This window comes from Trachemys scripta, chromosome 2 (assembly GCF_013100865.1).
Source record: "Trachemys scripta elegans isolate TJP31775 chromosome 2, CAS_Tse_1.0, whole genome shotgun sequence".
NCBI lineage: Eukaryota > Metazoa > Chordata > Testudines > Emydidae > Trachemys > Trachemys scripta.
This window is the reverse complement of record NC_048299.1, coordinates 114,325,053-114,351,432: the sequence shown is the minus strand read 5'-3', so window position 1 is coordinate 114,351,432 and position 26,380 is coordinate 114,325,053. Positions and strand designations below refer to the sequence as shown.

The 26,380-nt window shown below is 42.3% G+C and overlaps 1 protein-coding gene across 3 annotated transcripts in view; it reads left to right on the top strand.

The window, feature by feature from the left end:
• CTNNAL1 (catenin alpha like 1) overlaps window positions 1–26,380 on the top strand; it is a 140,961-nt gene that overhangs the window by 35,979 nt on the left and 78,602 nt on the right. For all 3 annotated transcript variants that reach the window (XM_034761454.1, XM_034761455.1, XM_034761453.1), the window contains exons 2-4: window positions 587–776; window positions 12,346–12,533; window positions 23,050–23,169. In XM_034761454.1, the coding sequence (XP_034617345.1) occupies window positions 587–776; window positions 12,346–12,533; window positions 23,050–23,169 (498 nt within the window). The remainder of the gene's footprint in view (window positions 1–586; window positions 777–12,345; window positions 12,534–23,049; window positions 23,170–26,380) is intronic.

The window sequence follows — 26,380 nt, the reverse complement described above, 5'->3', positions numbered from 1 at the left end:
GAAAAGGATTTTGGAGTCTCTGGCCAGGAGGGATTTTATAGTACTGTACACAGGACAGCTGTTACCCTTCCCTTTATAGTTATGACATGGCCTTCTTTCTATTTGTGAGATATAGTGGTTGATTAAAATACACAAGTTCTGAATAGACAGAATGGAAAGATGGCAGTACTTGTGAATGTGTTGGCAAACCAAAAGAATGCAGATCAGTCTAGAATTATACAACAACTTTAACAGGGACACTGTAAGTATTATTGGCCTGTCAAGTGACTTTGAATGGTTTATTTTTAGTACACCAGCTCCCATTACTACATATGAAGTTTAAAAATAAGTCAATCTTTAATCTTTTATGAGAAGAGGGTGTGAGTTCAGAAGTGAAGAGGGAGCACCCAACTGCTTTATTAATATTCAGTTTTGAATTTGTTTCCAGAAATATTTAACAAATGACTCCATGTGACTCAGTGCAATAGTGTGTTGGCTAATAAAATTGAAGGTCTAGCCCCAGGTGTATTTCAAAACTTGCTAGTAATTTTCAAGTTAAAATGTTGACTAACCTGCCATCCTAACAATTAATTTCTTTTTGTTATAGATAACTACTCTTATTAACCATAAGGATAAACCAAAGCGGTCAGACAAGACGCTGCAAGCAATTCAGCGGGTGGGCCAAGCGGTTAACCTAGCAGTTGGAAGATTTGTTACAGTAGGAGAAGCCATAGCCAATGAAAATCGAGAACTGAAAGAGGAAATGAGTATTGCTTGCATTGAGGCAAAGCGAGCAGGTATGTGATTGTTTAAGAAATCTGCCATTTATTTTGCTATGCTACACCTGACACTGAAAACAAATGGAATCTACTGCTTTCATCTATTGCAGCCATTAAACATGATTTTTGGAGTTGTTAAAGACTTTTTTAGTGATAACCCTTGCCTACATTCAATACCTGATTGGTACCAGTGCTCTCACACTCCACCTGCTGTCCAAACTTCCACCATTATGTCTAAAGTTGGCAGATGATGGCATTCTTGTGTCGTGCTTTATTGTGTGGATCACTTTGCCACAAGAAGTTTCACTTTTCCCTTTTTAATTAAAAAAAAAAAAAAAAAAAAAACAACCCAGCAACCCACCCGACAACAAACCCTAAAGTTGTTCTTACAAGTACTTTCAGGATGACCAATGGTGAAGCTACGTATTTTACCGTTCCTTACAGTAATTTTCCCTATTTCAAAATTGGAGCACCTGTATTTGTAGTTTTGATGAGGGAATCTTTAAATTTAAGGAAATATAAATCAGTGAATTAAATTACTGCTTATTTTAAAGAAACATAATTGATTTATATCTGGTTGAGTCTTCACAAAACTAACTTGAAAACGTGTGCTATTGCAATTTGTAATACATTTCAATGTAAAATCACACTTTAAATACTGTTTTTTAAATTCTTATTTTAAAGGCCCCATTTGTAGGGTATTTTTATTTTAGTTTTACAAAGCCACTGTAAGCAAAGAACAAAACCACAAGAAAATATTAAACTTGTCTTTTTTTATAGCTTTTTTCATCCAACCAAAGGAGCAAAATTTGTCACTGTAAACTATTTCAATGTTAACACTGAAATGTTGTGTAGAGCTTCAAAACCTTAAGAAAATCCAAATATGTGAAAACCATTTAATGCAACATGAAGCATTACTCCAATCAATGATTTAAAACAAAAAATTGCAGGCAGTTACCACTGATTTGTCGTCATTGACGTTCACTTTCAAGACCTTCAGAATTAAAATACTTGAAGGCAAGTTAACTTGAAAGCACTGTTTATTTCCATTCCATATAGTCTTTGAGTAATTGTCCATATGGATTCCACTCCTTGTGCTCTTGCCCCTGATGTGCACATGATTACTGGCTAAAAGAATTGCCCATTGGGGCTACGAAGGACAGAGCAGGCCCAGCAGGCCATCAGTTCCTCCATACCACCTGGCAGTGAGATGGACCCCTGGCACACTGAGCGTTGTTAATTAGTTTGGTTAAGTAGGTTAGTCACCCACTGGTGCAAAAAAAAAAAAAAAAAAAAGAGATTTTTTTCTTAGGCAAATGTTTCGGATAGAGCACCTACACTTTGTTACAGGTGGCTAGCATCATGGCACAAGCAAAAACAATAGATTTAAGGCTTGTCTCTCATGGAGAGCTTTGATGCCTGTTAACAACAGGCACTCTGATGTCTTCTCTGCCTTGGAGAAGGATACATTCTGTAGCAATGTTCTATTTGTTGCTCTTTGTCCAAGTTCACTCAGAGCAAGTAAAGCCTGCCTGAAACTGTTTCCCAAAAGATCGATGCAAGCTGCCTCAGACTACCGAGAGGAAGGCTATAGGCATGCCTCAGCCATTCAATCATTCCTTCTCTGTTAATGTCTTTGGGAAGCTGGATTCCACCCTGATATCCGAGCCATGTTTTATCGAAGGCCCCATTCATCTGCTATTGCATCAGCATTGGTATCTTCAGACAGAAAGGAGCACTTCTCCAGAGATGAGCCAAGGCTTGGGTCATCCGTGCCCAGCAAGTTGAGACACCAAATCATCAGACTCATGATTTGTCTTGAGAGCATTCTGCTGAGGGCCTGAAGCCTCAGAAGGCTCCTTCCAGTTTTACAGCAAAAAAACTGGGTGATGGCTACCTTTATATCTGCTATTGTGTGGCCAGGGAGGTTGAAGTGTTCTCCTACAGGTTTTTGTATATTGCCATTCCTGATATCTGACTTGTGTCCATTTATCCTCTTGCCTAGTGACTGTCCAGTTTGGCCAATGTACATAGCAGAGGGGCATTGGTGGCACATGATGGCATTTATAACATTGGTGGATATGCAGGTGAATGAGCCGGTGATGATGTAGCTGATCTGGTTAGGTCCTATGATGGTGTTGCTGGTGTAGATATGTGGGCAGAGTTGGCATCAAGGTTTGTTGCATCGGTTGGTTCCTGAGTTAGTTGTTATGGTGTGGTGCGTGGTTGCTGGTGAGAATATGCTTAAGGTTGGCGAGTTGTCTGTGGGCGAGGACTGGCCTGCCTCCCAAGGTCTGTGAAAGTGAGGGATCGTTGTCCAGGATGGGTTGTAGATCACTGATGATTCGTTGGAGAGGATTAAGCTGAGGACTGTAGGTGATGGCCAGAGGAGTTCTGTTGGTTTCTTTTTTGGGCCTGTCTTGTAGCAGAAGGCTTCAGGGTACATGTCTGGCTCTGTTGATTTGTTTCTTTATTTCCTTGTGTGGGTATTGTAGTTTTGAGAACGCTTGGTGAAGATCTTGTAGATGTTGGCCTTTGTCTGAGGGGTTGGAGCAGATGCGGTTGTACCTCAGCGCTTGGCTGTAGACGATGGATCGTGTGGTGTGTCCGGGGTGGAAGCTGGAGGCATGAAGGTAGGCGTAGCGGTCGGTGGGTTTTCGGTATAGGGTGGTGTTAACGTGGCCATTGCTTATTTGTACTGTGGTGTCTAGGAAGTGGACCTCCCAGGTAGATTGGTCCAGGCTGAGGTTGATGGTCGGGGGGAAGCTGTTGAAATCATGGTGGAATTCTTCCAGGATCTCCTTCCCATGGGTCCAGATGATGAAGAGGTCATCAGTGTAGCATAGGTAGAGAAGGGGCGTGAGTGGACGAGAGCTGAGGAAGCGTTGTTCCAGGTCAGCCATAAAAATGTTATAGCAAAAAAACTTCAGGACCAGACTCCAAAGAAACTGCTGAGCTCCAGTTCATTTGCAAATTTGACACCATCAGATCAGGATTAAACAAAGACTGTGAATGGCTATCCAGCTACTGAAGCAGTTTCTCCTCCCTTGGTGTTCACACCTCAACTGCTAGCAGAGCACCTCAACCCCCCCTGATTGAACTAACCTCGTTATCTCCATACTGATTTATACCTGCCTCTGGAAATTTCCATTACTTGCATCTGATGAAGTGGGCATTCACCCACGAAAGCTTATGCTCCAATACTTCTGTTACTCTTAAAGGTGCCACAGGACCCTCTGTTGCTTTCTGCTATACCTGTTACCATGGAACCAACAATCTTGGCACCTGAACTATACGTCATGCTACGTGACTTATCAGTGATCTTAGTACTGGAGTGTCCGCTCTCTCTCTCTCTCTCTCTCTTTGAGAGATTGAGGGTGGTGATAGCCAAACCACCAACTTCAGAGTTACTGGTACATCAGATTGAGGAGGTATCCTTGGCACCCACCTCCCCCATACTGAGACAGACCCCTTTGGGGGAAGTATACCCTTCTGTTGGGCATAGCATGGATTCATCATCAACCTGTCCATTTTCCCTTTCCTGAGTAGCACATTGGAAGTCAGGTGGGGACTCTAAAGAGGAGTCCATGTAAGGTAGAAGAAAGAGACCTCGGGCACATAGGAATCCTCCTCCGTGGGTGCCCCCATGTGTCTCCCACTTCAATATCCCTACTCTTACCATCCATGGTCCTATTGAACAACCTGTGGTGTGCAGCCATATTTCAGAAAGCCTGCATCATCCACGTTCTCTAGGGCTAGATCAGCTGCTCCAAATAGGCAAATCAGATCATCTCCAACAAGTCTGCCGTGGGTGCATTTCGGATAATGGAGAATCAAGAGGAGTATAGTGAAGGAAGAGCATCAGCTGCAAAGTGAAGAACTGCTGCTTTCTCCTCATCTTCCCCAGATGAGGACATGAAACCACTTTGCCTGCCTCATTAGATGAATTCAAGGTATTCCAGGACTTCATGAAGCACATGGCAGAGACCTTGGATGTACCCCTGGAGGTAATTCAAGAGAAATGGGACAAACTCTAGGACATCCTACATGCCGGAGCTAATGGAACTTGCAAAAAAAAAAAAAAATGCAATTAACTGACAGGTGGTACCAGGTATCTGAAAGGGGTCTAAATATTTTTGGTTACATATACCACCAGGTTCAGGAGAAGCCAAAACAGGGACCTCCTAATTCTACACCAGGAGAGAAGGACCTAAAGAAATTGGACATCTTCAGTCACAAGTTATGCCCATCAGTTGGCCACTCTCATCTGGAGCTAACTATCAGGCTCTCCTCTCCAAATATGGCTATTTAACATAGGACCAGTTGTCTCAGTTTATAGACCGACTCCCTGTAGGCTAATTCCCTAAGGAACACCAAGAACAGATGAAATCTGTCATGGATGAGGGCTGACTGCCTTCCTGCAATTGACAGCAGGATGGAATGAGCTGTGATACAATGACATTTGGGGCCTTCTTGTCTCTCTCATATTGCTGCAGAGTGGCTATTTGATAGATGCCTTTCTTATCCCCTGGACACTGGGACTAATGTATGCTTTCCCACCAAGCCCCATGAGGAAACTGAGCAAGATGCAGGATGGATGATTGATAGCCCCTAGCTGAGCCAGGCAGTTCTGGTATTAAGTTCTGGTGAACCTTTCAACGTAGTATTCTGCCAGGCCTGACTGACAGTCTTGCAGAACAGCAGTCAGATCCTACACCTAGATACAGCTTTGTTGCATCTGACAGACTGGATGCTGGCTGGATGTCATCCACCAAAAGAAGCTGTTCAACTGAGTTTCCAGAATATTCTGCTCTCCGAAGCAGGATATCGTCAATGAGACTGACTTACTAAGCTTAATAGAAATGATTTTCTATTGGCGCATCTGAGCACAAAGAATCCGAACTCATGCCCATGGGGTACTTGCACACCAAGAATGGAATCTGTGTGGACAACACATCTCAAAGAACCACAGTTACTGTGAGGTAAGTAACCATTCTTTCACTGGGCCAAATGATGAAAATAGTCATTAAACTCAGCAGAAGAAGCCATTGCAGTTTACAGTTGACATACTGCTTTCCTGGTTGCATCTGTTTTCTCTTGGGATATTTACTTGAGACATTAACTAATGAACAGTAATCGTGTTTTTCAGTATTTAATTAGAGAGCATAACTTTCTGGAATGGAGAAATATTGTTGGCAGAAACACACTTCCAGCAGAAACTTGTATAATGCTTTCTCTGTGTGGATGCTGGTGATTGTGGAGATTAATCATCTGTTAGAAAATTACATGGTGTTGCAACCTGATCACACTGTTTTATGAACTCATATTTTTACATAACATAATTGCAATCAGTAAAAAGATTTTTCAGGCTTCTCCCAGTCTTCAGTGGCTTTAGCGATTGAACATGAATTCTTCTGTACAAAATCAAGTACCACTGCAACTAGCATTAATATTCAGAGCAATTCCCTAGCACAACTCGTCACATTAATATTTGTTACTTTCTGGCAAAGTCAGTATTCTGCTGCACTCCTCACAGACTTTGTGAACTCAGATGTTTATGTTTCAGTCTACTTGAGGCATGACAAATATACAGACATTTTCCTGTTAATATTTGGCAAACTACAAAGTAGTTGATGCAAAATAATTTAATTGGAAGTAGGATCTTTGATATTCTTTCCTTTCAAGCCATTTGACAGTAAATTTAGAATGTGTATAGAACTGTATGTAGCTATTACCGGCACTACCTTTTGCAAAGATGGCACCTATATTCCTTGCCACTTTTGACAGTATCCTGAGTGATTGTAATCAAATAGACATGTAAATTGCTCCTCCTATAGCAGTTACTGTATTATACAGAATAGTTTGAGTGTTACTCCATATATCTGAACTCTTATATATGCAGTAACTGGATAGTTGGTGAAAATGCTTCTGTCCAGATCCTTCAAAAAGACTTCAGCACCTAAATAGTTCTGAGTTGAATGGGACTACTCACATTCTTAAAGTTAATTGGGTAAATTTCTGCAGGATTGGGTCGAAGTCTTCTTGGCTTCGAACACTTCATCCTTAAAGTACCCAGCCACTGTAAATCCGTATGGTGAAGTATAGCTGGATTGAAGCATTTCATTTTGCTTGAATAATGGATTTCAGTATATCTCAAGGTGGTGCTGGTTGCAAATAGAATATAGGCTATTGGTAGAGCCCTTCCCGGATACACAAGTATGACACTAGTATGTGCAAGGGACAGCTGCTGGTGAGCCTGGTGCCTGCCCCACTGGGTAAGGCTGGGGGTGGCACAGCAATACCGGAGGACAGGGCCGGCTCTGGCTTTTTTGCCACCCCAGGCAAAAAAGCCTCCCGCCGCGTCCCCCCAACGCGGCAGGGGAGGGCACCGAGCCCGGCCGCGGGCCGCTCTCCCCGACCGGCCTGAGCGTCGGGGGGAGGGCGGAGAGCCCGGCAGGGGCTCCGCTCTCCCCGACCGGCCGGAGCGTCGGGGGGAGGGCGGAGAGCCCGGCAGGGGCTCTGCTCTCCCCGACCGGCCGGAGCGTCGGGGGGAGGGCGGAGAGCCTGGTTGCAGCCCCGCTCTCCCCAGCAGCGAGCCCACTGCGGATCCACTCTCCCTGGCAGCCGGAGCGCCGCGCCACCCCCCTCCAGGTGCCGCCCCAAGCACAAGGTTGGTGGGCTGGTGCCTGTAGCCGGCCCTGCCGGAAGAGCTGCCGGGGCTGGGCACTGGCTCCTGTGAGTGGCAGCCTGACATGCAGTGGCGAAAGCAGCTGTGTTTGCTGGCCCGGTTGCTGGCCATGGCCCTGCTGGTCTTGCTCATTGTCACCAGAGCCCTACAGCTCTGTGGCTATCTGCTTTATATCTGCAGATATAAATTGTGTAGCCACACAGGGCTCTAACTATTTGCTTATCAGTTTTGTGTTTGAGTTTTGTTTTGAGAACACCACCAGGATGTCAACGAGGTCCTGGGACTTCTCTCTTTTGGCATAAATCAACATTTTAAGTGTGAAACTTCTTAGTAAAAAAAAACCCTGTCAAATCTGAAGTTTTTCTAACAATTAAACTAGTTTAAAAAAAAAAGTACAAGCACCCACTGCAGCAATTTGACTGTAAATTGGAATAATGTAAAGAACTAAGACAATATAAATACAAAATCTTATTTAAATACAATTTAAAATATTTTTTCCATCCTGATCTTACTTTTTATTTTTGTTTTTATTCTCTTGCACTGTGCTTAAGGTGCTTTTGGTAAAATATTAAGGCTAAACTATATAAATAAAAAAAATTGGGAGTGAGTTATTCTTGATTGTTTGAATAAATTGATATGAAGTTGCATTTTTGTGTAGGTAAAAGCATGGCTGTAGAGTTGGTATGAGGGGGTTTGAAGACCTGGATAGCATTTTGGATGTTATTTTTTATTCTACTTGCATTTTTTGGTGTGTGTGGTTTTATTGTTTATTGTTCCAACATTAACACTAATTTGACTACAGGGTTTTGTAGCCAGTGACTTGATTTCTATGTACAACAAGCAAAAAAAATTTTTTTAACTTCTAGTGTACATAAATTAAAAAAGGGAGGAGAAGGGTGAAAACACTTTTGAATCATGATGGGATAGGTCTAACCAGCATGGCTTTTGCACTCTGTTAGAATTTTTTGTCAATAAACACGTGAAAAAGTTGGTACACGGTGAGGAGGTAAATTTGTAGGTAACATACAAGTCTGATTAGTCAAGACTAGGAAAAACTGACGAGCCTTAAGAACAACCTTACAAAACTACATGAATAGGCAGCATCATGGCAGATTAAATCCAATGTTGACCAATGTACGGTAATGCAGGTTGGAAAAAGTAATTTTAACTACTCATGCATACTTGGTTCACTCAGGAATGAGTACTTGGTGGTACTAAGAGAGGTCAATGAAAACCTCAAAGTAGTGCCATTCTATTTCATTCTTGATACACAATATTTTCAGTATTTTCGATCAGTCTCAGGGTAAAAAGAACGAAACAGTCACCAAAATATATATAGCAGAAAAAGCGGAAAGTGGTTCAGAGGGAGATAGAGAATGATCAGTGGCATGGAGACACTGGAGCTGTTTAGGTTTGAAGAACAAATGAATCGAATGGGACATGATGAATGATATAGAGAAGGTAGATGGAGATGTCCTCTCTTTTTTTTTTGCCTCTTCTCTTCCCCCACCCCCCCCAACCCCTATAATACAAAGAGATAAATTAAAAAGGAATAACTTTACACTGAGAAATACTTTCACACAATGCGTAGTTAGTCTGTGGGACTCATTGCCTGAAAATACTGTTGAGGCTAAAAAATTAACAAGATTCAAAAAAGTTTGTATGTTTGAATGGATAACAAGAATAACTAGTTGTCAGTAAGGATTAAAATGAAAAATCCAAGAGTTTTGGAAGAGATCTAAACACTCATGCTTCAAGACATAAGCAGGCCTAACAGATCACATTAGGAAAAAACTTACTCTACAGGTTCTTCTGTAACTGCTTACTGTAGGTTTCTTGCAACTTTTTTCTGAAGCATCTGGTATTGGCCACTGAGACACAAGATGTAGGACTAGATGGGCCACTTGTATGATCCACAATGACAATTGCTGTTACTATATTTTGTCATAGTTAAAAGAAACTCAACAAGTGATGTTTTGAGTCAAAGCAGAGCTTGTTTTGCCTTTGAGTGAAAATTTAATATGAAAGGTAATGGGTTTTTTTTTTTATAACTATTTGCTTCGATGTTCAGTTTAAAAGGCTACCCATACCTTTTTCTAGAAAGTACTAAAGTATTATTTACACATGTATACACAGTATGTACAATTCTCTCTTACTTAAGGTAAGATGTCAGGTTATTTAAGCCAAGCAGTAGAGATGGGAGCAGGAGGGAAGCGGAGGGTAGAGGAATGGGTGTGGGCTGGGATCTGGCAACAAAGCAGTGAGTATGAGAGTACTTTTGAGCTCGGAACCAGGAGGTGAAGCTATTGGACTATGATCCAGCTAGCCATGCAATGCCCCTTTGGGGGCTGGGATAGTAGAAGGGCAGGAAGGAGGCTCCAGGTAGCAGAAGGGACCAAGGAGACTGCAGATAGCAACCTTGGGGAGATGCAGGGAGTCCATGATGTGGCAGAAGTAGGCAACTGGAGGCGGACTGGGGAGGGATAGAGGCCAGTTGGGGCTCTGGGGGAAGAGGGGGTTGGCCCCGAAGGACAGGGGGTCGGGAGGACATGGGGCTGGGGGGTTCCATGGAACACTTGGGGGCAGCAGCACAGGGCGGGGGGGGGGGGGTTCTGGAGGGGCTGTGCTGTGCTTGGTGCCCTGACACAAGCAGTTTCTGTAGGAACTGGTAGGGCACTTACCAGCTGGGTTTCTTGATAGGGCAGGGCCCATGAGTTGTGGCTCTATGGCCCGGCCGTCTCTGCCATCTCCACGAAAACTGGGTGATACACAAGACAAGGTGAAGAGTTTGAATTAGGGCCCCAACAGCACTGGCCTCTGGTTAGGCTGTGGAGTGAGCATGTGCCACCCAATTGCTCCATGATTGGAGGGGCAGGGTGCAGAGGAGACACATCAGCCAGGCTCCCACAGGACTCCCAGCACAGCGCCTGTGCAGCTTCTGGGGTATGTGGAGACTCTCTCTCCCCCCCTCCCCCTGGAACATTGCCGCTCGCAGCCCTAAATGTTCCTTTGTGCCCCACAGTTTGAAAACTGGGCATTTGTCCTGTTTGCCCTTTCCAAGGGAGGATCAGTTGGCAAGAACAAACGTAACAAACAGGACAAATGCCCAGTTTTGCCAAAAAAGTTGGGACCTCTGGGACAGGGCTTAAAAAGGGGACTGTCCTGGCAAAATGGGACACATGGTCACCTAGAGATGGTGGATTTTGAGATTGGGTGTGACAGCATTAGGTATTTCATCTTTATGTTTTGTGCTTGGTATTGGGCTGTTACGTTTGCTCTTAAAGCACAGGAGTTACTCATTTAAAGCATGTGAGTAATGTAGTAAATGATTGATTGGTATTTAAAGCTGTTTTCTCAAGGTTAGTAAAAACTTGATCCAAATTTTTCCAAACATGTTCTAGGTAACTTCTGTTTTACTGATATAGACCGGGGCGGGCAAACTTTTTGGCCTGAGGGCTGCATCAGGTTTCGGAAATTGTATGGAGGTATGGTTAGGGGCAGGGGTTGTGGCCCTCCCCCACCCCCTATCCGCCCCCCTCTCCCCCCAGGACTCCTGCCCCATCCAACCCTCCCCCCCTTCCTGACTGCCCTCCTGGGACCCCGCCCCATCCAACCACCCCTTCTCCCTGTCCCCTGACTGCCTCCGGAACCCCTGCCCCTGACTGCCCCTTGCTGCCCCATCCAACCCCTCCTCTCATTCCTGACTGCCCCCCCGAAACCCCTGCCCTCCCTGTTCCCCCACCCTCTGACCGCCCCGACCCCTGCCCGCCCGCCCCCCCGAACTCCTCTGCCCTCTATCCAATCCCCCTACCCCCTTACTGCGCTGCTTGGAGCACTGGTGGCACTACAGCCGCGCCACCCGGCTGGAGCCAGCCATGCCGTCGCCACCGCACAATATGGAGCACTGGGTCAGGCCGGGCTCTGCAGCTGTGCTGGCCCAGAAGCTCGCAGCCCCGCCACCCAGAGCATTGTGCTGGTGGCGGAGCAAGCTGAGGCTGTGGGGGAGGGGGAACAGCAGGGGAGGGGCCGGGAGCGAGCCTCCTGGGCCAGGAGCTCAGGGGCGGCCCGTGGGCTGTAGTTTGCCCACCTCTGATATAGACACTTTAGATTTCATAATAGTATGGTTATTGTACATTATGGGAGCACTGGTGTTGTGTTACAGTGATAAAAACAAACCTTATTCTCTTAGCTCTTGGAGAAAGTTGCTGTAAATAAATAGACAGTGTTGTAATTGTGAAATTTTACATTATTCAGTTTTTAAAACATAATTTTCATCATTTATTTTCTCTGTTCTTCCTTTTTGTCTATGACTCTGCATCGTCTTTCTAAAACCTATACACAGTAATGTCATTACAATGCTTCCCCAGTAGCCCAACAAATACAAAACTATTTTACTGGATATTTAAAATTCCTGTTGGGGGCTGTTTATTTTTTACACTTGAGAATTTTTAAAACAAAATGAAATCTACAAATCAGTTAGCTTGTGAGAGTACTAGCCAGGACTTGACAGAATAAATGCTGGTTGGGCTATGGGTTCTTCTGTTTTGTTCCAGTGCTTGCATGAACTTAATTTTTGCTGTTAAAAAGAAAAAAAGTAGGAAAGCAATACTAACTTTCATTTTTTTCCAAAGCAAAATTAAACCTACAACTCTTGAGGGCAAAACAAAAATTTTGGTCATGTTTGAGGGAGAGAAGGAGCAAATATCAAGCAGCTGGGAGCTGAAGTGAGGAGGCAGAATCATCTATAGTTAGTAATAGGAAACAAGACAAAAGGGAGCAAGCAATATCTGCAAGGCAGGTGCCCCTTATCCCTTTTAATTTAGGCATTTTTTATGTTCTCAGCTTTTTTCTGTTTTAAAAGCACAACAGTTATTTATTTATTTATTTTTGGTTTTTTAGGTGAGACAATTGCACAACTTACAGATGTAGCTAACTTGGATCATCCAGAATATGATGGCCGGATAACAATTTTTACAGACAAAACAGGAGTAGTAAAAGCTGCAAGATTGCTGCTTTCGTCAGTGACAAAGGTGCTGGTGCTGGCAGACAGAATAGTTATTAAACAAATTTTATCTTCCAGAAACAAGGTATTTGTGTCTCTTGTTATTCCTGAAACTATATGTGCTGGAGATGTGAGAGAATTTGGTACAAAATGAAGTAATACTTTGCATTACACTTAGTATTAAAGAACTATGTTTTTTTCCTCCTTAGTTTAACTATATATATATTTTAAGAGAAGAAACTGTGAAACTTGTAAGAAAAAAAAAAAAAGTCTATTTAGATTCTTTATTTCAGGAAATACTGAATCAAGAGACTTTAGGTCACATTTGCAATTAACTTGTCTTATATACTTTGCTTTATATTCTCTTGTCTGTCAATATGGCTACATTTGTTTAATCTATTAGTGGCACTTCTTGGGGTTGGGGGGAACTAATACAAAATAGTTAAATATTGCCACAAGGTATCCTACCCAGTGTGAAGAGTGGTTATTGTTGGGCAAGTGTCTAAAGTTATTTTGGTGACTTTGAGCATTGTGTCAAGACTTGAGGTGCTATTTTGTGAGGAGAAAGATGAGGTGGTGTGTTAGTGTTCATTTACTTTGGCACGGAAAAAAATTGGCTTTTATATTTTCTGTTGGGTGCAAAGGATGGCTGTTGTAAAATGGCCAATGAAAATCTCTCTTCTGTTAGATCCAACAGGACATTTTTAAACATGTTTCCACCAACTGTCAGCAGCAAGGCAAAGAGCACATTCTCAACCGGTCAGAAGTAAAGAGCTGAGGAGGATCCAGAAGCTGAGGCTGGCTGGATGAATGGAGAGGAATGCTAATAAGCGAGTCCATGTCTGCTTTTTAGATTGAAATAAATATTTTGAGAGACACAAGGTAGGTGAGGTGATATCTTTTTTATTGGAGCAATAGAAATTGGTCCAATAAAAGCTTTCAAGTTTCACAAAGCTCTTCCTCAGGTCTGAAAAAATGTAACCAGAATGTCTCCGCTAAATACAAGGTGGGTCAGATTGTTAAGCATAAGGGGTTCACATATGTTGTAGACCACCACTTCAAATAAAGTGGGCAGTTAAGCTCCCAGGCTTGTCTTTTGAAGGTGTTGTACAGGTTTCCTTTGAGGACAAGGACTGAGAGGTCAGCTATGGAGTGATCAAGTGTGAAAAGTGTTTGCCCATGGATGATAGGGTGTTCTTGTCTTGTTTTTCTGTGGTCTGTGTGTGTAGTGATTGTGTGGCTTCAACCACATAGTTGTTGTTTGGGGCCTTTAGTGCATTGGACGAAGTATACCACATGTTGTTACAGGCATGTGTAGGACCATTTAGTTGGTGTTGGTCCTGCTTTGAGCAGGGGGTTGGACTAGATGACCTCCTGAGGTCCCTTCCAACCTTGATATTCTATGATTCTATGACCAATGGCTCTTGAGGGTGTGCTGGGAATGGGGAGTATTGATCATTGTAGCAGTGGAGATATGACTCCAGATGCAGGTTTTGCATCCTTGTTTGTGCCAGAGTCTGATACTGCTTTGAGCTGTGATGCCTTAGTAGATGGGGAACTTGTTTCGGTTGAGGGTCATGAGGCTGGGGGGGTTGTTTGGCAGTCAAAAGAGGGAGTTTGGGAAACTTTTTTTGCAGGTTGTGGTTCCTGTGGGTTGTAATTGTTTGATACCTAAGCCCCTTAGTTTAACTTCAAACTGTTTTTTACCAAAAAATTCCCAGGTTTTACAAAAAGTATTCATTTTTTTTCTGATTTTTTTCACCCTACTTTTATATCATTCAAATATATTAAAAAATAACTTGTTTTATTAGGAAAATACAGTACATTGCATGAGATATATGTATTATAATAATACATTAGTCTGTGTGTGTATATGCAAAGCTGCCTGTTGAAGTAAGGCTATGTATTAATCTAGAAGATACACACAATAAACAAACAGGCACGCATGCAAGCTCTGAAGTGTGTGCACATTTGAATGTACTGATGAATATCATGCCCACCACATACACATTTTGAACTGTTAAAAATGGTTTAAAGATTTAACACACTAAAATGGGAAGAAAATGAAAATCTGTATGAGAATAAGTTTCAGAACACAAGGAAGTATTTGAAAGTTTTAAAAATTACAAAAACAGGAGAAAAGGATGAAGTTGAGTTTATGCGCTTCAAATGTGTGGCCCAATTATTAAATGTAAATATTTATAGGCTAATAGTTCTAAGTCTATAACAGTAAACTATTTATTCAAATGAAAAGTTTTATTTGGGGATTAGAGATGGCATTGTTTTAGTTCTGCAAGAAACCACATTGATGAATGGAATTCAAAGCATTAATCTACTGAATACTCTTTTTCCGTGTCTTTCCATCCACCAAAATAAACCTCAATATTTACCCAGAAAAATTAATTTTTTTGCACTGATTTTCACTTGTTTTTGCTGCTGTGGTAATAAACTGATAAATTCTCAGGAAAAATTAAATAAAATAAAAACTGAAAACGAAAGGCCCTAATAATACCTCATTTGTGTTTTAGTGTGGGGTGGTAGGTCACAACTAGAGGTATGTGGTCAGTGATTTCCCCCTGTTCCCTGCCTTATTGAGGCTGGCTCTTCTGGAGTATTTGGATGGCATATTCCACAATGTGATCTACTTCCCTCATTGAGTGTCTTTGTTTGGTGAAGGCGGGTTTAAGTGTGTATCTCAGACTTTCTCTTCAGAGCAAAGTTCTGTGGTATGTGAGTGCCTGGCTATAAACAGATTTCTTGGTGTATCTGGGGCGATTGCTGGACCTGTGGAGGTAACTGTGGTTATTCATGGGGTTTTTGTATATGGTTGTCCATAGGGTTCCATTGTAGAAGCTGATTGTGGTGTTCAGGAAGTTGATTCTGGTGTGAGTGTTCTTGAAAGAGTTTGGTGGATGTGGGTGGAGGTTGTGAAAGTTGTGGTGAAAATGTGAGGAAGGTTAGGTTATCTTTCCAGAGGATGAAAATATCAACAGTTTATCTCAGGTACATCGTTGGCTTTGGGGTGCATTTTTCTAGAAATTCTCCTTTGAGGTGGCCCATGAAGAGGCTCGCATATTGGGGAGCTATGCTAGTACCCATGGCTGTTTTCATGGTTTGGGATGTTTGGTGTATATCTCCATTTTGGCAAGGATGGTGTTCTGGGGGAGGTTGTTAGCATTGCAGAGTTTCGGAAGGAAGTTGCTAGTGTCTTGGTGGAAACTGCCCCTTTGTGTGGTGGGTGGTTTGAGGATGGCTTCTGGGTCCTGATATTCCTTTGTAAGAGTGCTGTGGCCAGATATGATGGATCTCCCTGGGTCTTCCCTTGTTTATATACCTTGGGAATCCTGTAGAAGGTTCATGGGGGATGAGGTGTAAAGTTTTTCTTGAAGTTGTTTGGGGAAGATTCGATGGTATCTTTAAATTCCTGTCTAAATAGTGGTGTGGGGTCATCTGAGTTCTTTGTACTTGGTGGTGTTGGAGAGTTGTCTGTTAGCCTCGTTAATGTAGACTTCACGATTAAGGACTATGATGGTGTCCTGTTTGTCATCTGTTCTTATCACTATATGGGACTGGATTTCAGGGACTTGTGTAGCTGTCCTCTTGGTGTTGGAGAGATTGTGGTGGATGTAATGTTTGTTGAGGGTTTTACAATTGATTTCCCCCCCCTCCCCCCCCCAAGCAATGTGTTTCTGTCTGCTGGCATGTGTCCAGTCAATGATTGTTTTTTCTTATGACTATGTTTGGGTATGTGGTAGTTGTAGGTGGTGTTGTCTTGTTGTGAAAGAATTCCTTGCAGTGGAGTCAGCTCGTTAGTATGGTATCAGGTTTTGTGCTGGGGCAGAAGTCTCTTGAAGTCTTCAGTCCCTTGAAGAGTCTGAACTCTGTATTTCAGTCTGGTTGGGGTAGTCATGTTAGGTTGATGATGTTGGGGTATCATATCCATGTAGTTGGTCCTGGTGTCATGGTTTGTCCTGGAGGTGGTGGTCTGTTGGCTGTTGAGTTGTTGTAGTTGGTTCTACTTTTTGATTGTGTTGAATGGCATTTTTTTGATAGCGGTGTAACTTATCCAGTGCATCAGATGCCCCAAGAACAACTATGTGGATGAAACCAGACAATCACTATGCTCTTGAATGAACACTCTCAGGAAAAATAACCCCAAATTCTATCACCAATGGGCGAACATTTTTCACAAACTGATCACTCCATATATGACCTCTCACTCCTCATCCTCAAAGGAAACCTGCACAACACCTTCAAAAGATGAGCCTGGGTGCTTAAATTCATAACTCTGCTGGAAACTAAAATTAATGGACTGAATAGAAACACTGATTTTTAAGGCTCATAACAATTTGTAACACACCCTACTGCCTTCTAATTCTTAATTGCTCATTTTATTTGACGTGGTCATCTTCTACATGTGTGAACCCCTTATGCTTAACAATCTGTCCCATCTTGTATTTCACTATGACACTCTGGTTACTTTTTTTTCAGACTTCAGAAAGAGCTCTGTGAAGCCTGAAAGCATGTCCCTTCAATCAAGAGAAGATGATGCAATAAAAAGTATTACCTCATCTACCCTGTGTGTCTCATATCCTGGGCCCAATATGACTACAACATGGCAGTGGTCTATTGTAGACCACCAAATTGGGAAGGGGAGGTGGATGAAGCATATCTAGAACAAATAACACAAATATTGAAAACACAAGACCTGGTTGTAATGGGGGACTTCAACTGCCCAGAGGTCTGTTGGAAAAGTAATATGGCAAAACACAGTATTTCCAGTAAGTTCTTGGAATGTATTGGGGACAACATTTTTGTTTCAGAATGTCAGGAAGTAACCAGAGGGACACCATTTTAGACTTAATTCTGAGCAACAGGGTGGAATTGGTGGCAACTGTGAAGGTGGAAGGCAATTCGGTTGAAAGTGATAATGAAATGATAGCTTTCATGATTCTAAGGAAAGGAAGGAGTTAGAGCAGCAGAATAAGGATAATGGACCTCAAAAAAGCAGAGTGCAGCAAACTCAGAGAACTGGTGGGAAGAAAATCTAAGGGAAAAAGTTGTTCAGGAGAGCTGACAGTTTTTCAAGGAGACTATATTAAAAGCAAAACTGCAAACTCTCCTGATGTATAGGAAAAATAGTAAGATGCCACTATGGCTCCATGAGGTGCTCTTTAATGACCTGGAAATCAAAAAGCAATTTTACAAAAAGTAGAAATTTGGATGAATTGCTTAGGAGGATTACAAAAGAATAGCACAAGCATGTAGGGATAAAATCAGAAAGACTACAGCACAAAATGAATTACACCAAGCAAGAGACATACAAGGAAACAGAAGAGGGTTAATACATTAGGAGCAAGAGAAAGATGAAGGAAAGTGTAGGTCTTCCCCTTAATGGGGAAGAAGAGCTAAAAATTGATGACATCTAGAAGCTGAGGTGTTTAATGCCTATTTTACTGAAGTCTTCACTAAAAACATTAATGGTGACCAGATACTCAGCATAATTACTAACAAATCAAGGGCAAAGGAACACAACCCAAAATAGGGAAAGAACGGATATCTAAAGGATATTTAGCAAAGTTAGATATATTCAAATTGGTAGGGCCTGATGAAATTCATCCTAGAGTCCTTAAGGAAATAGCTGAAGGAGTATCAGTACTGTTAGCAGTTATGTTTGAAAACTCATGGAGGACTGGGGAGGCCCAGAGGTCTGGAGAAGAGCAAACATAGTACCAATCTTTAAAAAGGGGAAGAAAGAGGACATGGGGCATTATAGACCAGTCAGCCTAAGTTTGATACCTGGAGAGATACTGGAACACATTATTAAAAAAACAATTTGTAAGCATCTAGAGGATAATAGGGTTATAAGGACTATTCAACATGGATTTTTTAAGAACAAATTATGTCAAAACAACCTCCTTTGGCAGGGTTTCTGGCCTAGTGGATAGGAGGGAAGTAGTACACTGGATATATCTTGATTTTCAGTAAAGCTTTTGACACAATCTTACATGACCTTGTCATAAGCAAACTGGAGAAATATGGTCTAAGTGAAATTACTATAAGGTAGATGCACAACTGCTTGAAAGACCATAAAACTGTAGTTACCAATGGTTTGCTTTCAAACTGGAAGGGCATATCTAGTGAAGTCCCATTGGGGCCAGTCTTGGGTCTGGTACTGGTCAATGTTTTCATTAATGGAAAGAAGTATTAAATTGGCAGATAACACTAAGATGGGAAGGGGATTATAAGCACTTTAGAGGGCAGGATTAAAATTCCAAATGACCTTGACAAGTTGGAGAATTGGTCTGAATTCAACAAGATTAAATTCAGTAAAGACAAGAGCAAAGTACTTCAAATGCTCAGCTACAAAATAGGGAATAACTGGCTAGACAATAGTACAGCTGAAAAAAAATCAAGGGCTTATAGTGAATCATGAGTATGAGTCATCAATGTGATGCAGCTGCAAAAAGGCTAATGTCACTCTGGGATGTATTAACAGGAGTTTTGTATGTGAGAGGTGGGAGATAATTGTTCTGCTCTACTCGGCATTGGTGAAGCTTCAGCTGAAGTACTGTATCTAGTTCTCGGTACAACACTTTAGGAAAGATCATAGAATAGAATCATAGAACATTAGGGTTGGAAGAGACCTCAGGAGGTCGTTTAGTCCAATCTCCTTTTCAAAGCAGGACCAACACCAGCTAAATCATCCTAGCCAGGGCTTAGAAACCTCTAAGGATGGAGATTCCACCACCTCCCTAGGTAAACTATTCCAGTGCTTCACCATCCTCCTAGTGAAATAATGTTTCCTAATATCCAACCTAGACCTCTCCCCCACTGCAACTTGAGACCATTGCTCCTTGTTCTGTCATCTGCCATCACTGAGAACAGTCTAGCTCCATCCTCTGGAACCCTCCTTCAGGTAGGTGAAGGCTGCTATCAAATCCCCCCTCACTCTTCTCTTTTGCAGATTAATTAACCCCAATTCCCTTAGCCTCTCCTCATAAGTGATGTGCCCCAGCCCCCTAATCATTTTCATTGCCCGCTACTTGACTCTCTCCAATTTGTCCACATCCCTTCTATAGTGGGGGGACCAAAACTGGACGCAATACTCCAGGTGTGGCCTCACTAGTGCCGAATAGAGGGGAATAATCACTTCCCTCGATCTGCTGGCAATGCTCCTACTAATACAGCCCAATATGCCGTTGACCTTCTTGGCAACAAGGGCACACTGTTGACTCGTATCCAGCTTCTTGTCCACTGTAATCCCCAGGTCCTTTTCTGCAGAACTGCTGCTTAGCATGTGGACAAGTCCAAGAAAGTCCAAACTGTTCCCTTTAAGGTGTGCGCCTGTGTGGCCGCCCAGGAGACCATCAAGGTCCACGCACCTGATTACTACAGCCGCACAGGTGTAGCCACAGTGGAGCGTAGGGTGAGGTGGGGGGCAGTGGGTGAGGTGGGGGATGGTGATGGGGGAGCATGAGGCATGCAGGTCTATGGTGGGGTGACACCTTGCCCAAGCCTTGGGGCTGTGGTGAGGAGAGACACCTGTCTCCCAGCTCCAGGGCTGCGGTGGGGACGAGAGAGGCCTCTCCCCTACAGAGTCCTTTCTGCCCTCTAAGGCTCCTGACTGCACCCATACAGGAGCTCACCCACACACAGCTCCACCAAGCTCGCTCTCAGAAAGTGCTAACACCTGCAGCAGAGACGCACACACACAATCTCTGCTTTGCCTCTGCCCTGCAGCATCCTCCTTGACACCCGATCTCTCTGGATATCACAATAACAGATGTAAGATAAATCGTACAGGACCCCCCTCTGCTGGGCTCTCCTAATCCTGTGTCCAGGACCCTGCTGGGTTCCCTTATTACAGACAAACGGTCCATTCCTGGTCACTTGAGCTATCAAATCTCCCGGGCACTTTCTCCAGATGGAGAGTGCTTCACCTCTGAGAGATGTCCAAGTTTCCTTCTAAACACACACATGCCAACCTGTCACCACATAAACCCCAGCCAGCTCAGGCAGGCATTTTTCTCGCTTTCACTTTTCTGTAGTTCCCCAATAAATTATCCTGAGTAGCACTATTCCTTTGTATAGGCAGCCAGGCCTCCAGAGGTTACACATTTCAGATCTGGCAGCACCGACGTAGGAATATATCAATAATGTGCATTGCACGTGTGGTGTTTGTTAAATATTTCTACCACGCAATTTTGCGACTGACAGACTTTAGGGTGTTCAGTTGTGGATTACAGAACACATATATATTGTTTCAGTTAAGTTAAACACACACACTCACACACCTCCTCTGTGCTTTCTTTCATCTGAGCGGCGCCTACAGTAATCTAATAACCTGTTTTATAGGTCAGACAGGAACCATGAAGATTGGAATTGGGTAATTTACATGAAATCTCTTTTTTTCCCTAAGGGAGATCCTGAATTACAGCAATTAAATGTTTCTGTTCTTTGTTCTGCGGTGCCTCTGTTTACACGTGATTTAAGGGGATAAGCAGTATTTTATCTGCCAAAAATGTATACCTTATTGAGTCTGAGCCACATCCTAAACCAAGATTTATACAAAACTGAAATACCACAAATTAACTACCTTTAGCCAAAGAAAAAATACCTTCCAGACACCATAGAGTTTTCATTTCCTTTGGGTGAGGAATCAGTTTAGGTTCAGCTGTGCACGGCCAGCCACTAAATTAAATTCTGAGCAAAGGGAACTGCAACCTGAAATATGGGTTGCACATTATAGAATTTTATTGTTTTCTGCCCTTCAGAAAAGCCTGTTATGTGCATAAGACTTCAGTCTATGCATTTGCAATAGTGATAAGGAAGCTGTTCTAATATGATACACTTGAAGGGCCAAATCCTCAGCTACTGTAAATCAAAGTAGTTCCAGTGACATCCTGGTGGCTGTACACCAGCAGAGGATTTGGCCCTAAATGTCAAATTCCAGGAAATCTTTACGATCCCCTTCACATGTACCATTGGTAACTTAAAAAAATATAGTTTTTTTGTGTCTATTGCTGGTGCACATCTGCACATTACCTTGATATTGATGCTGCACATAACAAAATTCATTCTGCTAATGGATGGAAAAAATTAAAGGGAACACTGAGTCCAGAGGAGATCAACAAAAATGATAAAAGGTGTTCAGAAACCCTGACCTATGAGGAAAGGTTAAAAAACAAAACAAAACTGGGCATGTATACTCCTAATAAAAGAAGACTGAGGAGGGACCTGATAAGTCTTTGAATATGTTAAGGGCTGTTTTAAAAAGGACTGTGGTCAGTTGTTCTCCATGTCCACTAAAGGTAGGACAAGAAGATAGGGCTTAATCTGCAGCATGGGAGATATAGGTTTGATATATGTAGAAAGTTCTTCCTAATGAAAGTACTTAAGCTCTGTAATAAGCTTAGGGAGGTTTTGGAATCCCCATCATTGGAGGTTTTTAAGACTAGGTTGGAAAACTACCTGTAAGGGATGGTCTAAGGCAGTGGTCCCCGAATTGTGGGGTGCAGGGCCCCCTGCCCCAGGATGGTGCAGAGGAACGTTCAGGGGGTATGGAGGGGAAGGGGGGAGTATTGCCCAGCCCTGCTGTGCCTATGGTCCCAGCCCTGACCTGGGTTCCCGTCAGGTTCTGGGGGGGGAGTATAAAAAGTTTGGGGACCACTGGGCTAGGGTTACTTGATCCTGCCTCAGTGCAGGGGCTGGACTTTGATTTCTCAAGGTCCCTTCCAGCCCTACATTTCTATGATTCTTTAAAAATCTGCCCTGAAGTGTAGACCATTGGTTCTCAACAAGGGTGGGGGGTCGTGTGCTGCTTCAGGCGGGTCGCAGGGCCCCGTGAATGGTGCCCCAAGCCCCAGTGCTTCCTGTGAAGCTAAAGCCTGGAGCTGTTGGCTGAATCCTGGAGCCCCATGCCCAGGCACCCCCTGTGGAGCTAAAGCCAGGACCTGCGGGGCTAAAGCTCAGAGCCACAAGCCCCGATGCTCCCATAGGGCTGAAGCCTGCAGCCACGGGGCTGAAATAGGATGCTTGGACTTTGAAAATACTTTTTTAAAGTAGGTAAACTGGATCTTCTAAAACTTATTTCTTCAGATACTGGGAGAAATGGTTTTGTTCTGAGAGGAAAGGGACTATAAAATGTTTATCCTTGTTGGCTTTCAGAACAAATGGGTCTCATATTTTGAGTGAAACAGAATGATTAAAATATTTTTCCATCTACAAGGAAAGAGCTTTTTACCACCTCTTCCTTCATTTCTAACACCTCTTGAAATAATGGTCCTACATGACCCAATTTATCTGTGTAATCCAAGCGCTCTGTCTCTCGACTAATAGCATTTGTTAATCAAATTTCCTTCTTCTCCATTTACTAAAGGAGCAGTTTTATTGCAATGCTTTGTTAAAGATGAAATTAAGAAAGTAAATAATTACTATTCATTAATAGATAAAATGTAGCTTAATATGTAAACGTACGAAAATCTGCTTTAGAAGCTTCTGCACAACACTTTCTACACTTTTAGGAATTTTATCTTACTCTACTGCAGTTTTACGGGTTACAAATAGCCATCATAACTATTTTCTTCAACATATTACAGGTTCTTGCAACAATGGAACAGCTAGAGAAAGTGAGTAGTTTTCAAGAGTTTGTGCAAATATTCAGTCAGTTTGGAAATGAAATGGTGGAGTTCGCCCATTTAACTGGAGACCGACAAAATGTAAGTACTGATGAAAAGCTTCAAGGTTTATTCCAAGTAACTGTGACTTTTGGCTCTATTCAACAGTGGAGTTGGGTTCTTTTTTAAAGAAAAATGATTGTGGTGTGGCTACAAAAAACAATGCATACTTGTATGCTTATCCTGCAGATGTTTCCAAAACCCAGTTTTCTCTCCCCTCCTTTCACTGCGGAGGGCCATTCTTAGTGAATCACTTTCCAAAAGCAAGGGGAGGAGCTATGTAAATAGCCTGCTCTGGCATCTGATAACCAAATTGCCAGTATTTTATCATTTGAAAGCTGCCAAAACAGGTGCTTAACTCCATGTTCCTGTTACTTAATACCTTGTATGTAACACAGATGAGCACCTTCTCAGCAATCAAACGAAGACTGTGATCTGTTTGTGTATTTCTTGCTGAAGTTATTGCAAAATTTTGAGTCTCTTTGGAGAATGTGGCCTGATCACTGATGTTAATTGTGCTTTAATCCATCAGCAGCTGTTTTGAAGGAATATAAGGAAGCCAGGCCTCTTTCCTGAAATGGTCATTTTGTAGTTTGGGCTTCAATATGCTGCTGTCTAGTAGTTTTATTGGGGGGGAAAACATCACCGTCGGTGTTTTCATTATGTTTAATAACACTAGGCATGTGTGCAAAACTTTAAGTATGTTCATTGTTCTCAAGGTGAAATGTCAACATCTGAGACACCAGGCACTATTCCCTTTAATGTACTTTAGAGGCTTGACCTTGTGGTCTACATTTGTTTAATGTTTTTTAAGATCAGAAGGGACCATTGTGATGATTTATTTGACTATCTGCCTAATTCAGACCAGTTAATTTCACTCAGTCATTCTTGCATCAAGCCCATAACTTCTGGTTGATGACATACAATCTTGTCATAAAGTACTCTTTTTCTTTTCTTTCTTTCTTTCCATTCCCCTCAACACTTGCTTAACTATTACCATGATCAAGGCTTATTATGATTAAATGTGAACACTTTTTTCCAGAAACTCAGTGAAAACTAGTTTGGGAATATTTACACTTTTGCTGTTCAGAAAACTATACAGTGATTGGATTATTGAACATTACTTGATTTGTGAAAATTATTGTAGAATTATGCTAAGCATAGTAGTAATTTGGTTTTTTTACAGCTAGATCTTGCAAAGGGATCCACTCTGGCAAACACTTATGCCAGTTAAAGGATTGGGGCCTTAGTCAGTAGCTTGACATTAGACATACAAATTTAACACATGTACTGTTTGCAGGGGTGTGGATGCAGAATTTCAAAAGTAATTCAGATTTTTTTAAAGCTGTGCTCTAATCCGCTGCTACTAAAGACAGGTCAAAACTGTTTACGTAACAATTATGAGCATGTTAAAGTCCTGATGGAACACTGCATCTCATTCTTTCTGTAAGGATGCTGAAAATGATTTTGTTTCAACTTTACTAGAAGCCAAATAATCTTAACACCTTTTGAGGAGAACCAGTTACTGATGAGCATTATCAGAAATGGGTCATTTTCCTAGTAGAGACTGTCCGTGCTCTAAAGAGCTTATAGTCTAAATGCACTTAAATACCAATAAATGTTGGGGTAAAGGAATGCAACATAAAAGCAAAGTGATTTCACAGATGTAAGTACCTTTTGGTTAGCATGACTACAGTTCTCTTTTAAAAAATTGTTTCCTGCTTTTTTAAGTGTTTTCTAAGTAATGTGGGAAAACTTAAATTTTTTTTTTTGAAGAAATTGCTTTCATATTTTTCATGTTGACAGGACAGTATTTACATAATGCTTACTAAATATTGGTAACTGAAAAAGTAGACACTTTTTTAAAAAAAATGAAAGTTTAGAATTTGCGTAAATAAATGAGCCCTGAAAGCTAAAAACAGAGTGAATATAAATCCCTAAAGATACCATTATTGCAGGATTCTGACTGCTTTGTCTCAGCTCCCTGCGGTGAGACAGATAGAACTCTACACTCAGAGCAATAAAACTTTGAAGAGCTGTGGTAGCGACCACAGAGCTTGACTCTAGCAATTTTTGAAGCCTGCCAGTCAATTCTGTTACCTGGTCAGTGAAAGGGTTCCTTCTGTAGCTTGCTACCTCTTTCTTATTTCTGGTTTTCCTTCTGATTCAATCCTTAGTATATCACAGGAGCCTTCATTTCCTGCTAAATCAGGAATTATCTGGAAAGTTTCAAGGGTGGTGTTTAAGCTTTGTGTTGTATTACCATAAGCAGAGAATGATTGCCCTTATAAAGAGGGGATGGTGGCCCTTTTATGCTCACAAAAATCTTTCAGAGTTGGTAGAGTTCTGTTTGCCTCACACTAGGGGACTAAGACTAAATGTGAGAATCCTGCAAGATAACATCAGAGAGGCAGAATTATAAAGACAGTGACTTTCCTTTATTCCTATATGGATAAATTTTTCAGTAGAGCTAAGCTTCTAGCAATTGCCTAAAAAATGCCGAGTACATAATGTCATTTGCTATAGAATCAGGTTCCTGAGTTCTAAAGGGAAGGAGTCTTTGTTGCTGTCCTGCAGAATTCCTAAGACTTCCTTCTGTTCTTTAATGAAACTCAGCAGCTGGAGAGGTTACTTACCTATACCGTATCTTGAGTTCAAGGTGTTTTGTCCTGGTAGTGCTCCACCATAGGATGTGTGTGGACCTGTGCACCTTCCATTGGAGATTGTAAATAGCAGTGTCCACAGTGGATTGCCTTATGCTCCCAGGCGAAGTCATATGGGGAGGCTTGGACCCATGGCCTGTCCAGTTCCTTCTCAGCTATGGTGGCTGGAAGACTCCACAGCAGATGGGAAGGAGGACAGAAAGGTAGAGCACCCAGAGGGACGAAACAACTTGAGGAACTCAAGTTACTGTACAGGTAAGTAACCTCTCCTGGAGTGTATGTCCCTATGGGTGCTTCACCAAAGGAGCCTCCCACGCAGTATGTCAATGTGGAGGCAGGTGCCAAGGAGGCGAATTCAAGACAGTTCAGAGGACTGCATCACCAAAGATAGTGTCACCTCTGGATGCAGGTATGATCGTATAATGTTTGGCAAACGTGTGAACCGAGGACCAGGAGGCAGCCCTGCAGATTTCTGCTATGGCAGCATCCTAAAGGAGGGCTATAGAGAAGGACTGAGCCCTAGTGGAGTGGGCTGTCAATTTGAGGGTGATGTATCCTACCAGTTTCATAATAAGTTCAGATACCATGTG